General features: G+C 44.1%; 1 protein-coding gene across 2 annotated transcripts in view; it reads left to right on the top strand.

Moving 5' to 3' along the window:
• The window catches only part of LZTS2 (leucine zipper tumor suppressor 2), a 215,411-nt gene that overhangs the window by 175,713 nt on the left and 24,628 nt on the right, over positions 1-15,070 (top strand). For both annotated transcript variants that reach the window (XM_075348591.1, XM_075348592.1), the window contains one exon: positions 9,687-10,208. In XM_075348591.1, coding sequence (XP_075204706.1) covers positions 9,726-10,208 — 483 coding nt within the window. In that variant the 5' untranslated portion in view covers positions 9,687-9,725. The remainder of the gene's footprint in view (positions 1-9,686; positions 10,209-15,070) is intronic.

The following is a 15,070-nucleotide window of genomic DNA, read 5'->3' as shown; positions in this document are numbered from 1 at the left end:
CATGCAGATCTTCTCCAAGTTATCTAGGTTCTTTGGGTGTCTCATGTGGACTTTAATCTTGAGCTCCTTCCACAAGTTTTCAATTGGGTTAAGGTCAGGAGACTGACTAGGCCATTACAACAACTTGATTTTTTCCCTCTTGAACCAGGCCTTGGTTTTCTTGGCTGTGTGCTTTGGGTCGTTGTCTTGTTGGAAGATGAAATGACGACCCATCTTAAGATCCTTGATGGAGGAGCGGAGGTTCTTGGCCAAAATCTCCAGGTAGGCCGTGCTATCCATCTTCCCATGGATGCGGACCAGATGGCCAGGCCCCTTGGCTGAGAAACAGCCCCACAGCATGATGCTGCCACCACCATGCTTGACTGTAGGGATGGTATTCTTGGGGTCGTATGCAGTGCCATCCAGTCTCCAAACGTCACGTGTGTGGTTGGCACCAAAGATCTCGATCTTGGTCTCATCAGACCAGAGAACCTTGAACCAGTCTGTCTCAGAGTCCTCCAAGTGATCATGAGCAAACTGTAGACGAGCCTTGACATGACGCTTTGAAAGTAAAGGTACCTTACGGGCTCGTCTGGAACGGAGACCATTGCGGTGGAGTACGTTACTTATGGTATTGACTGAAACCAATGTCCCCACTGCCATGAGATCTTCCCGGAGCTCCTTCCTTGTTGTCCTTGGGTTAGCCTTGACTCTTCGGACAAGCCTGGCCTTGGCACGGGTGGAAACTTTCAAAGGCTGTCCAGGCCGTGGAAGGCTAACAGTAGTTCCATAAGCCTTCCACTTCCGGATGATGCTCCCAACAGTGGAGACATGTAGGCCCAACTCCTTGGAAAGGGTTTTGTACCCCTTGCCAGCCTTGTGACCCTCCACGATCTTGTCTCTGATGGCCTTGGAATGCTCCTTTGTCTTTCCCATGTTGACCAAGTATGAGTGCTGTTCACAAGTTTGGGGAGGGTCTTAATTAGTCAGAAAAGGCTGGAAAAAGAGATAATTAATCCAAACAAGTGAAGCTCATTGTTCTTTGTGCCTGAAATACTTCTTAATACTTTAGGGGAGCCAAACAGAATTCTTGTGGTTTGAGGGGTTGGATTATTATGACCCTCTGAATAAACTTTTCACAATTTAAAAAAAAAAACTAAAAAAAGAAATAACATTCTTTTTTGCTGCATTTCACACTTCCAGGCTGATCTACAGTCCAAATGTCACAATGCCAAGTTAATTCCGAATGTGTAAACCTGCTAAATCTGCAGGGGGTTGAATACTACTTGTAGGCTGTGTGTGTATGTGTGTATGTATATGTATGTATATATATATATAGATAGATATAGATAGATAGAGATATATACCTCGCCCTCTCTTGGATCTCTTCATACCTCTCAAATCGCACTTTTAGTGTCTCCCACTCCCACACAACCTCTTCATCCCACCATCTCTCTGTTGGCGTCCCTCAAGGCTCTGTCCTAGGACCCCTACTTTTCTCTATCTACACATTTGGCCTGGGACAACTCATAAAGTCCCATGGCTTCCAATACCACCTATATGCCGACGACACCCAGATCTACCTCTCTGGCCCAGATGCCACATCTCTGCTGTCCAAAATCCCGAAATGTCTATCTGCTATATCCTCCTTCTTCTCCTCTCGCTTCCTAAAGCTCAATGTGGCCAAAACTGAACTAATCATCTTTCCTCCGTCTCACCTACACTCTCCACCTAATCTATCTATTACAATAAATAACACCACGCTCTCGCCAGTACCCAAAGTTCGCTGCCTCGGAGTGACCTTTGACTCTGCCTTATCCTTCATACCACACATCCAATCCCTCACCACCTCCTGCCGTCTTCAACTCAAAAATATTTCCAGAATCCGCCCTTTCCTCAATTTGCAATCAACTAAAATGCTAGTGCATGCCCTCATAATCTCCCGCCTCGACTACTGTAACATCCTCCTCTGTGGCCTCCCTGCCAACACGCTTGCCCCTCTCCAGTCCATCCTTAACTCTGCTGCCCGACTGATCCACCTCTCTCCTCAATACCACCCCGCTTCTCCTCTCTGCATGTCCCTCCACTGGCTTCCAATCTTCCACCGTATCCAATTCAAACTTCTAACACTGACCTACAAAGCTGTGCATAATCTTTCCCCTCCGTACATCTCCGAACTACTCTCCCACTACACTCCAACACGTCACCTCCGGTCCTCCCAAGATCTCCTCCTCTCCTCCTCTCTCATTCGCTCCTCACACAACCGACTCCAAGACTTCTCCCGAGCATCCCCAGTCTCCTGGAACTCGCTGCCTCAACACGTCAGACTATCCCCTACCCTTGCAAACTTCAAACGGAACCTGAAAACGCACCTGTTCCGAAATGCCTACAATCTACAATGAACTCGCTGCCGCCCGACCACCGTGCGGAGCTGCCGCCCGACCACCGTGCGGAGCTGCCGCCCGACCACCGTGCGGAGCTGCCGCCCGACCACCGTGCGGAGCTGCCGCCCGACCACCGTGCGGAGCTGCCGCCCGACCACCGTGCGGAGCTGCCGCCCGACCACCGTGCGGAGCTGCCGCCTGACCTACACCCCACCTATTGTCTCCTCCCCATAATCCTATAGAATGTAAGCCCGCAAGGGTAGGGCCCTCTTCCCTCTGTACTAGTCTGTCTACTGTAACTTGTATACGTATTTTGTATGTAACCCCCTTCTCATGTACAGCACCATGGAATTAATGGTGCTCTATAAATAAATAATAATAATAATAATAATAATATATATATCTATCTATCTATCTATCAGCGAGCTTACAGTTCGCCTCCTCGTAGAGCATGGTGGTGTTGTAGTAACCTGAGAGGGCCAGTGACCTTCCCGGAGACTTTATAGTGCAGAGTACCTGCCTCCCTTGTGTGTCTTGCCCCAGGAGCGGTGGGAGCTTGTTATGTGACCTATCCATAGAGGTGAGAACAGAAGAGGAGAATGGCTCAGTTGCCCTTGGAGCTATAGGCAGGTGTTTGCTATCAAGAGGCTGTGTGTGTAAGGAGTGTGTGTTATTTCTCAGTTCACTGTCATTGGCAGCACAGGTTTTCATTAGCACAAGGCAAGGCCTGGTGTCTAGTGTTTCCACAAATGTGAGCTAGTCACGCAAGGCTTCTTGAACTCCTGGCAACTTTCAAAAAGAGAGTAACAAACGAAAAAAAAGGGGGGAAAAGAAATCCCTATTCAAAGCAGCCGTGAGGTCAGAGGAACCGTGGAATCTTAACACATGAAAGGAGAGAAGTCGGAGGGGGATTAGTGATGGAATCGGATGTAAAGTTAGGCAGCGGCACAATGTTTAATGGAGGAGGTTAGGGAAGGGATACAACTGGATTTCGATGGAACTTTACAACCTGATATGTTCCAGCTTTCCAGGAAGTTGAGACAGACTCTATCAAGATTGACCGGATTCCCACATTTCTGGCTACATTTGTGGTTTGTTAACGATGAAAGAACTGGCCGGGACAATGGTTATAGAGAGGTCATGTAGGCCCAGCGGTCATGAATTGTATCCAGCTAGCAGTAGGGGTACTTCTCACATAGCGAGATCGCTACTGAGTCACAGATTTTGTGACGCACCAGTGACCTCATCAGCGATCTCGCTGTGTGTGACACTGAGCAGCGACCTGGCCCCTGCTGTGAAATCGCTGATCGTTACACACTGCTCTGGTTCATTTTTTGCTCGTTGGTCTCCTGCTGTGCAGCACACATTGGCGTTTTGACGGCAGGAGACCAAAGAGCACCGACTCTGTGTAAGCAGCGTACGCTGGTATTCAGGGTAAATATCGGGTAACTAAGCAGAGCGCTTTGCTTAGTAACCTGATGTGTACCCTAGCTACGTATACAGGGAGCCAGCGCTGGCAGCCTGTAAGCGGTGTACGCTGGTAACCAAGGTAAATATCGGGTAACCAAGCAAAGCGCTTTGCTTAGTTACCCGATATTTACCCTGGTTACCAAGCGCAGCATCGTTACACGAGTCGCTGGTGGCTGGTCGTTGGTTAGATCTCCCTGATTGACAGCTCACTAGCGACCCTGTAGCGACGTACCAGCGATCCTTACCAGGTCGTATCATGGTCGGAATCGCTGGTACGTCGTTTAGTGAGACGGTACTCTTAGGCTTTGTGAGATATACATGCACACTAGTAGTCCACTGACCGGTGGTGACGACCTGTTCACATTAGACTTTGTTGACCTTGGATGAATACAGGAGCAGCCATACCATTGGTGCAACCTGTGCAGCCACACTGGGTCCCAAGAGGTCAGGGGGGCCATATCTACCTCCAAAAGAAGTGAAATTGTGTATGAGCTCTTGGGCTGCAAAGGGCCCATATACTGTTCTTGCACAGGGGCCCTTTATTGTCTGTGTCCGCCAGTGGATGAATAACACGTTTCTACTTGCTAGTGTATGCAAAGAGCCACGTAGCCAAGAATTCAGGTGACGAGAGACAAAATGCAGTGGGAAAGAATCATTTTACAAATGATATATAACTATTTGTCTCCTGCGTATATACGGGACATTAGAAAGCAAAGGCCTTAATAAGCTGTTATTTTTTAAGGTGTAGTCTGGCTGTTACATATAGAAGACCTATAGTGATAGAGATCAGCGGGGGTCCGACACCTGGCATCCTTCCACACCCTTCAGCCAATATCTTCCTACCAGATGCTGAATATAAGCAATGTACTGAATGGAGACCTGCAGCTCCGTACATTGTTTGTTGGCCACTGCCAAGTGATGCACTTTCTCTCCCATTAAAGGGAATCTGTCAGCAGGTTTTTGCTATGTAATCTGGCAGCAGCATGATATAGGGACAGAGGGCCTGATTTCAGTGATGTATCACTTAGGTTACTGGGTGCAGCCGTTGTGATAGAATCACATTTTTCTCTACTGCAGATCTAGCAGAGTTCAGTTGTTAACCTGTGTATAACCCCGCTCACACGTCAGCTTTCTGTGCTCATTGTATATTGATAGAGAGCTGCTAATCAGTACAGAGGGCGTGGTTGGACAAGGAAGTGCAAGGCTAGTTGTCCTATAGTGATAATCTCCAGCTGATAAAACACTGATTATGCTGAAGCAGCAAAACACACCCTAGTAAGTGACACATCACTGGAATCATGGTGTCTGCCCCTATATCATGGTGCTCTCAGATTACATAGCAAAAACCTGCTGAAAGATTCTCTTTAAAAACCTGATCCTTTAGTTCCCCCCAATGTTAAGTCACAATCAGAATGGTCTGGTAGTGAATTTCTTCCCTCTTACTATTAAAAACATGTGAACGGGGAAGTTTGTCAGTGAAAGTAGTGAAAGCCTGAAGAAGGGCTTTAGTGCTCGAAACAATGCTCACATTCTGGCAGTGTTACCAGTAAAATTAATTGCAATTCCTTGAGTGCTAAAGAGTTGTTAAAGGGATTTAGACGTGAATTGAAAAAGGGTCATCATACACTCCTTGCTGATCTAAATCGTCCCGTCAGACTAGTATTTATACCACGGTCCACAGTCTTTTAGCAACAGGCATTGGTTGTCCTGTCAATGTACAAAGTGTCACGGGTGACAAAGTCATGTGGTTTCTGGCTATAGAAGGTCACAGCGTTTGGCTGTGCAGAATGCTCCCTGATTTTCTATTGTTCCTGCTGTCATTATTCATTGGTATAGGCAGCTTTCCTGTTGGATTCATGTCTTCCCCCTTTTAGACCCAGCAGGAGCTCGACTTCCACCCAGCTGCTGATCATCAGCATTATCTTGGTGCCTAAATACCCCTTTCTTTCTTTTACTGGTGCTGGTGATATGTTCAGTTCATTCAAGCCTTGGTTGCAAGCAGGTGGCTTGTACTCCTCTGTGGTATCGTTGGTGAATACTTTGCTGAACTTCTACCGGTGTCATCTGTGGATAAGTAGTTCATGCATTTTCTCCTGGTGTGTCCTCCTTGTGTTGTCTATAGTGTTTAGTGGGGTTGACGAAGAGCTCATCCCATTCATTCCCTATTTAGGGCCCAGCAGTAGAGGTCAGGTATCCGGGGTGAGGAACATATCTAGGGTGGTGAAGGACCCCAGGGACCAGCAGTAGGATCGGTCAGGGGTCACCATCCTTTTCTTTCCCTATACACAGGGTTTGCTTCCCTGTTCACTTGGTTCTGCCCCGTACCTAGCATGACACAATATTTATTGGCTCTATTTCTGCAAAGTCGGTAAGTGACACTGTGGTCAGAGCTGTTCATCATCCGTCCCAGGCTGCAGAAGATCTTCCCTTACAGATATAGAACTATGGAAATGTACTAGTTATGTAACCTATTATTTTTTCTTTTTATATGGACCGTTTTAGACCCTTCATAAATCTTTCTTCTTTTAGATATTTTTTCTGCTGGGTTATTTCCATTTACTTTGGCTCTTGTAGCCACTGCAAAGTCTGGTAAATAGGATATTTCTGGAAATCCAATTTTTCCTGTTTGGTTAAGAGATTTATAGAGGTGTCTGACTGATCTGCAGTTCACATTCCTTTATATGTATGGCAACCTTTGAGAGTGATAACATTTTTGAGACTCGGTTTCTTAGTTCTAATACTAAATATGGCTATATGTCTATTACTATGTGCAAGAAATCGAATACAAGGTGAAAAGCACAAAATAGCTACATGAATCTGTGTAACGTCTGCTATGGGCGGCACGGTGGCTCAGTGGTTAGCACTGCAGTCTTGTGGTGGCTCAGTGGTTAGCACTGCAGTCTTGTGGTGGCTCAGTGGTTAGTACTGCAGTCTTGTGGTGGCTCAGTGGTTAGCACTGCAGTCTTGCAGCGCTAGGGTCCTGGGTTCGAATCCCACCAAGGACACCATCTGCAAGGAGTTTGTATGTTCTCCCTGTGTTTTTGTGGGTTTCCTCCCACACTCCAAAGACATACAGACAGGGAATTTAGATTGTGAGCCCCAATGGGGACAGTGTTCCTGATATATGTAAAGCGCTGAGGAATATGTTAGCGCTATATAAAAATAAAGATTTATTTTTATTTTTTTATTTGGTTATTTCAGATTGGACCAAGATCCAGCTTGCATCCAACTTCTAATAATTATATATTTATACTTTTGGATTGATGGACTAATATATTTTTTGACTAACCATATTTCCATCAGTTGGAAACAATAATTTGGATGTAGGAAATACATAGTGTAGTAAAAGATTATCTATATTTCCAGAGTAGTCGTTTAGAATTTCTGTTTTTTTCCCCACCAAACTATGGTGGCAAGAGATGAATAGTTTGGTGTAAGGTAGTCACACACATAAGAACATAAGATAACTACTTCAGACTTCCATGGCATTCATGACATTCACAATTGACTTGACCAAATATGCATGCTTATTTCATTGGAGGGGAGGAAATTTTCACTTACGAGATACCTCTAGTAGAGGATTTTGTTATTTTGTTCCATTGTTACAAAAGTCCCTCTTTTCTAAATACGAGGGAATCAGAGGTTCAGTGTTTGTACCAAACATAGTCTTTACAAAAAACAGAGTTCGGAGTTTGGGTACTTTACGTATGCTTACCTCTCATATGAGCATCGCTGTGCTCGGGTACACTCGGTGCTCGGTGTTTGGTTTGAATGGCTCTCACTGGGGGTAACAACAGCATGATCGAATGTAGTGTGCACCAAACAAAGAAAACCCCGCCAACACTCCCCCGGAAGTGATCAGTTTATGGCTGGCTGCATGTGGGTGGAGACCCAAACTGCCCAATTAGTGACTTCCAATGGGGTTCAGGCCAAATCTGGGTCCCATACCGAGCTTTATCTAAAGTTCGGCTGAACCCACCGAACTTCCATGGGTCCGCTCAGCTCTACTCTTTTCCCATCTTCTGTTGTTGGACAACAGTACAGAGACCTGAATAGAGGAGAGTCACCATTCTGGTACCTGCACCTTTCCTCAGAACTGGGGTTCTCTATTCATGCATTTACTGCCATGTGAGTTCTTCATAGGCAAATGAGCTTAGCTGGATTCAGAACACCCATAGAAATCAATAGATGGAGCTGACACATGCGTGGCCACCTCTCCACTTAGCGGTCAGACGCCAGCCAAATCAGGGGATCAGCGGACCCCCACTTAGGAGGTAGGCATCTAATAGACATGACCTTTCCAAAGGATGTGAGATAAATATCTCTCATGAGACAACGCTGCAATAAATGAATTGCATGCACCTACGGTCACGATTCCCCTGTATTCCTTTTTGTGGGTGTGCGGTCACATGATTGCATGTATGTGATTTTCAGACTAGACATTGGCATTTCTCTTTCATGGAGAGAAGCTGGGTAAGGCTAGTTGGCATGTGACCGCAAGTAAACAAATTGCATATAAGTAGGCAGGTGGCCACCCACTCTCAAGGGGAATACAGAGGAATCATGAGTTGATCGCCTAATGCCATGACTCTACAGTCACATAGACGAGCGCTGAACCTGCGGAGGATAGGTAAGGCACAGTTGTACAACATATTGAGTCAGTTTGCAATAGTTGATGAAAATAGAACAACCCCTTTAAAGGGGAACGTGTCACCACTTTTTTGGCCTATAAGCTGTGGCCACCACCACCGGGCTCTTATATACAGCATTCTAACATACTGTATATAAGAGCACAGGCCGCTGTGAGAACATAAAAAACACTTTATAATACCTAACGGTCGCTTGGTTGGCCATATGGGCATCTCCATTGTACTGTGTCGGCGCCTCCTCTTTTGGCCATCTTCGTCCTCTTTCTGAAGCCTTGGTGCATGACGCGTTTACGTCATACACTCGCCGGTCCTGCGCAGGCGCACTACAATACTTTGATCTGCCCTGCTCAGGACCTGAATGCCGGTGAGTGTGGATGACGTTGGACGCGTCATGTACCGCGGCTAGAGAAGAAGGAGGATGAAGATGGCCGAAAGAGGCGGCGCCGGCACTGGACAACGGAGACGCCCATATGGCCAACCAAGCGACCGTTAGGTAAGTATTATAAAGTGTTTTTTATGTTATACCCCTGGCCTGGGCTCTTATATACAGCATGTTAGAATGCTGCATATAAGAGCCCGGTGGTGGTGGCCGCAGCTTATACACCAAAAAAGTGGTGACCGGTTCCCTTTAAGCATCATATAACCCAGTACGTGCCTTCCTTTCAGCTTTTGCTGCACGTTTGACACTTGCTAATTTTGGAATTTTCACATTTCCTCGGGTAACGTAGTGCAGAAAATGTTTCCTAGATAATGGTCTCTCTTTTTCTGTTTGCTTTTTGATAAGATGCTGTTGTATTCACACCAAAACAAAAAAAAAATTATAGAATTTGTTGAGACACGTCCTAAAACATAACCACGTTAACTTAGTTTGTGACTTTAATGGGACCCTGGCACTAGAGTCATCAGCAGAATCCGAGCCACTGTCCGCTTTCAGCCACGTATGTTTTACTCTGCAATGTCGCAGCTACATGTGATTGACAGCTCTTTCCCATCTGTGTAATAAGAGCAACATTAATTCTGTGCTTTGATCTGTGTCTTGGAAAGTGGAAAAATAACACTGGGCCGAAAGAATGTAGATGGTGTCCAGCCGAGTGAGACGAAGCTTAGAGGCTATCTGCTGGAGACTTCTTTGAGACCGTGAATACTTTTCCATGAGAAGTAGGAAAAAAATCTTAAATATATTTTTGTTTTTGTCTCATTTCAGGTTGCTTATGTAGACCTACGTCTTCCAAATACGCACACAATGGCTGTAGTGCAGGCTCTACCCCTGTCCATTGACCAGAACCCTGAAGTTGATATTCCCCAAGACCAGCCAAGCTCAAGGTCCCCAGACTCTGAGAACACTATGGGAAGTGTAAGCAGTCTTATTTCTGGAAGACCTTATCATGACAAGCAATGCAAGGCGTCTGAATTTAGTAACAAGTGCCGTAAACCTGCCAGCATGCCAAACTTTTTTAAACAGCAGGAGGGACTCCTAAAAAGTAACCATAACTCCCAAGACCCACTTTTTAATGGACTTCCTACAAAGAAAACTTGTGCTGCTACCTCTGGGAGTAACGGGAATTATACCTATGTCAACGAGGACTTTAAGGAAGAATGGCATGAAGCCAGAGCGCCCAACAGTCCTTGCAGTGATGTGGATGATGTGCGAGAAGACAAGGCCCTCAACGGGAATATAAGAGGACCTCCACCCAAACTCATTCCCGTTTCTGGCAAACTAGAAAAGGTAACGTTCTGTTCAACTCCCTACAAAGTAGTGTCCATTGCACAGATTTTGTGGTACTTCTGTATGATAGACCAATGAGTCACAAGATATATAGATAATTGATGGCTAGTTGATAGGTTTCGCATGTGAATTTTTTGACCTAGGCCTCAAAATAAAACCAGAAAACCAAATTTTTCTGTATCGATGATCATCACTTTCCAGCAAAGAGTCCATCTTCAAATGTCTGGGCACCTGTGACTATTTTTATTTTTTAGTTCAATGTCTAATATTTAGGCTATGTTCACACTCAACATTTTTTTGCAGGGTTTTTTTTTCTTGTAAATGCTGTTTTGTACTGTTAATGATTGTTCTACGTATATCCTCTTTCACTTGTAAAGCGCCATGGAATAAATGGCGCTATAATAATAAATAATAATAATAAATAATAATAATAAGAAGAAGCTGATTTGTATAATAACAGCAAAAACTGAGATTTCAAACAGTTTTTTTTTGTTTTTGTATTTTTTTGGTTTTTTTTTTTTTTTTGCTGCTTTCTGGTGAATAAAACTTAGCTTATTAAAGGGAACCTTTCACCAGGCTTTTTCTTTATGAGCTGTGGTCACCACCACTGAGCTCTTCCAGAATACTGTATATAAGAGCCCAGGCCACCCTGCAGAATGTAAAAAAACACCTTTATAATACTCACCTAGGGGGTGGTCCGGTCCGATGGGTGTCGCTGCTCTCGATCCGGCGCCTCCTCCATCTTGTGCGATCGCCTTCCTCCTGCCCAGCCCCGTATGCGTGACGCGTCCTGCATCATCTACAGAGGCCCCCATTGCGCTCCTTCACATGTGCACTTTGATCTGCCTGGCTGTAGTGCGCATGCGCGGGCGGTTTCTGACCTTTTCTCGCGCCTGCGCATTGGAGTACTTTGCTCTGCCCTCAGTAGGGCAGATGAAAGTGCGCATGTGCAGGCACGCAATAGAGGCCTCTCTGAATGCCGCAGGACACCAGGTTCCCTTTAAATATTTGCAGTAGAGAAATCATACATGTAGTTCTCATCAAAATAGTGTAGCTAAAAAACACTGCAAAACCTGCAGCAATTTTATTGCCAGGAGAGCAGGTTTTGGTTGTAGATAAAAACGGAGCATGTGAACATAGCCTTACAGTTTTGCGCTTTACTTTAACCCTAGAACGTGCAACCATAGAAATCTACCATAGAAAACAAGTAACCTAGCAGGCCTATGAGGCCCCAGGTATGCGTTCTAGGGTTAAGAATACATCCATCCTGTAGTAATATAAAACACAGAACATTAATAAGATTATTTATCTATTATTTATTTATAATGCATTGGTTACATATCATATTCGGATTAACTCCTAACCAATAGGCCCTATGAATCCACCGGGTAACGTTGTACTTTTCCAAGAATCTCTTGTCATTCAAGGACATACAATTTGCTTTAGTTCCTGCCAAGTTAAATATAAATACGATACCACCTTTAGGAAGTTGCTGTGGCGTACGAGGGTGTAGTCCTTGTGTACTATGCTTTTTAGAGGTAGTCTTTCCAAAAACACGTCTTGTCTTAACTGTGCTGTCGAGTTGGATCCAAGGGTAAACAGAAAACTTAATTTGCTAGCCGAGCTATTTTTATTTCCTAATTACTGACCTCTCCCGAAATATATACAAGACCTTGCCAGGTAGTTGACACTAAACAAACTCTTATCTTCCTGTTTGGTGTCACTACCGTGCAAATAATAGTTGCCACTGACAATAAAATTAACATACAATATATCTCCAATTAGATCTGAGCGCCTGCGGCAGTAGTCTGTGGCCGATGGACCAGAGTGTTGTGAATCTCTTCCTCCTCTGCATCTGATAATGTTATGCCACAAAGATTTTATCGCTCCGAGCCTACGAAACAGTAGAGCCGCCAGGGCTGCCACAGATAGTAGGAGGTTTGTAGGGCTTCGATGCATAGACTACAGACCTAGCCGGTGGACCAGGATCCTTCAAATCTTTTCACTCAACTCTTGTTCCAATAGCTGATGACATAGAATAATGGTTCTGCTAAGGTTGAAGTCTTTTCATGGTCTGCTTTTTAAAATTGCTTCAGCCCTATGAAACAGAGATGCCAGGGGTGCCACAGATAGTAGGAGGTTTGTAGGGCTTTGGTCTTTTGGCCATGGATTTCAGACCTAGCTGCTGGACTAGGATCCTTCTAATCTTTTCGCTCAACACTTGTTCTAATAGCTGATGACATAGAATGATATTTCTGCTAAGAGAGAAGTCTTTTCATGGTCAACTATTTAAATTCGCTCCGGGCCTATGAAACAGTAGAGACGCCAAGGGTGCCACAGATAGTAGGAGGTTTGTTGGGTTTTGGTCTGGTGGCCATGGACTTAAGGACTCAGCTGCTGGACCAAGATCCTTCTAATCTTTTCGCTTAACTCTTGTTCCAAGAGCTGATGACACACAATGATGGTTCTGCTAAGGGAGAAGTCTTTTCATGGTCAACTGTGTAAAATCCAGCTCTCGGCAAAGATCCAATTTTGCTGTTGTAATATCTGGTACAGTTGGTCATGGCCATCCAAACATCACATGGATAAATGGATGGCCTGAGTCCCTCTATGTTCACTGAGGATTCACAAGCAGAGGACCTTCCTCAATAATGTCCATATGCCCTCCTAGGACATGTAGGCAGAACATCAGAAGAAACTCTTCAATATACAACACATATTTACGTATATTATTCTCATCATAAAATATCTCAAGTTGTTAGTAATGGCTTATTAAGACAATTTATGTCTTAGGTCTATAAGAAGTGGAAAAAAATACTTAATGCATAATCTTCTTAAGTGATATTATCTTCCTGGTGATGTAATGGTTTCTTTTTTAAAATCAAGACGTAATGGTGATTTCTTTAGCTCTTCCCCAGAAATATCATATTATCCAGTATGGGATTACACAAGACTTTTACGTCATTGTAATGTTCCTCTAATGAAATGAACAGAGATTTAGAATTAACTTTAATCTAATGTTGGTGTAATCCTGTTCTGCAGAAAGCCTCAGACAAAAACTATACTAAAGTTGAAGATTTGTTGACCATAATTCTGCCCATCAGTCACGCACTGGGTTTTACTACAAATAGACTAAACTGGCAGATTGGGGCAAAGTTCACATGCTACCCTAGGGGATCGTACACTAGTTGTTTGGTTTCTGCTTTGCCTATTTGGCTCTGAGATGTTGCGGCGTTTCAGAAAAAGCACGTTCTTTAAAAGCTCCCGGGGACCGAGCTGCATGGGAGGCTAGTTTGACAAGTGGGTTACCGGTGACTTTTCCACACCCACTGCCAGTGACTGACAGATCTCTCCCTATACACATAAGTATAGAGAGACAATCTCTCCAGGGCAGTATAATAATAAAGATATGTAGTACTCCCAAATAGAGGACTAGGAAAGATGCTTGGCACTTCAATGAAGAACATTAGATTTTATTTTGGTTTGGTATCTACTTGAGTCAAAACAAAACTTTGGTTCTGATGAAGGCCCATTGGCCGAAACGTCAACTATTGTTTTGAATCAGCTGGATGCCAAATCAAAATAAAATCTAATGTTCTTCATTGGAGTGCCAAGTCTGTACTCCAAGGGAGTAGGCGAAGAGGAGCCTCTGGTAACCCACCTGTCCAACTAGTTAATGATGTTTCTCAATCTACGTCACAGAGCAGAAGAATCAAACATCCTCCTGCCAGCATCTGGTACATGCTGCCTGTGGTTTGGGCAGTATGTATCAGCTGTAAGGTTCCCTTTTAAAAAAAGAATAAAAAATTGAAAAACAGGATGCACTTGTACAGATTGGCGAATATTATACCATAATTGAGCAGCCATGTCTGCTAGTCCAAAAGGGCAGATTGCTTTTCTAGCACACAGTAATCTGCTATTTGCCACAGAGTGAGAATATTCTACTACGCTTTTAAAATAACCATTGGTCCAAATAGTTGAAATTAGATTTATTTTTTTTTTATTCCAAATTGATCTCATGTGTATGGCAAGTCATAGTTCTTAAGTGGTTAGCACTGCAGTCTTGCAGCGCTGGGGTCCTGGGTTCAAATCCCACCAAGGACAACATCTGCAAGGAGTTTGTATGTTCTCCCCGTGTTTGCGTGGGTTTCCTCCGGGTTCTCCGGTTTCCTCCCACACTCCAAAGACATACAGACATGGACTCTAGATTGTGAGCCCCAATGGGGACAGTGTTGCCAATGTATGTAAAGCGTTGTGGAATTAATAGCGCTATATAAATGAATAAAATTATTATTATTATTATTATTATTATTACTCTCTGGATTGGATGACTCTCTTAAGATTGTGAGATGTCGAACAGCCAGTTGTAAGCTACGAGACCTTTTTCTCCCCTTTCGAAAAGGTCTAAGGCCACGGGCACATGATGAATATTTGGTGAGATTTTTCCCTCGTTTTTTTAAGTCAAAACCAGGAGTAGAAAAATTGGGAGGAAAGTATAATAAAAACATGTGCACCACTTGTGCATTTTTTGCCCACTCCTGGTTTTGGCTTACAAATACTTATATAAAATACTGACAAAATACTCCACATGTGAACATGGCCTAATAGTTCCTGCTGCTATCTCTAACACACAGAGAAAGGTCAGGGAGAGCAGAGAGAGTTGTCAGAACCTGTAGCAGAGCTCCTTGCACAACAGCTAATAAAGGACTCTGCTGCTGCTAAAGTATAGGAAATTGCTGATGAAGACTATTTATAAAGTTGAATATTTGTGCATAAAGAAAGCAAATGAACAATAAAAAAAATAAGTGCAAATGTATGCACAGTCTGGCACAATATTTCAGAATCTACTTGATATTATATTT

Source organism: Anomaloglossus baeobatrachus, chromosome 5 (genome assembly GCF_048569485.1).
Source record: "Anomaloglossus baeobatrachus isolate aAnoBae1 chromosome 5, aAnoBae1.hap1, whole genome shotgun sequence".
In the NCBI taxonomy this organism is placed as follows: Eukaryota; Metazoa; Chordata; class Amphibia; order Anura; family Aromobatidae; genus Anomaloglossus; species Anomaloglossus baeobatrachus.
Note: the sequence above shows the minus strand (reverse complement) of the source record. Positions and strands in the feature narration are given on the sequence as shown.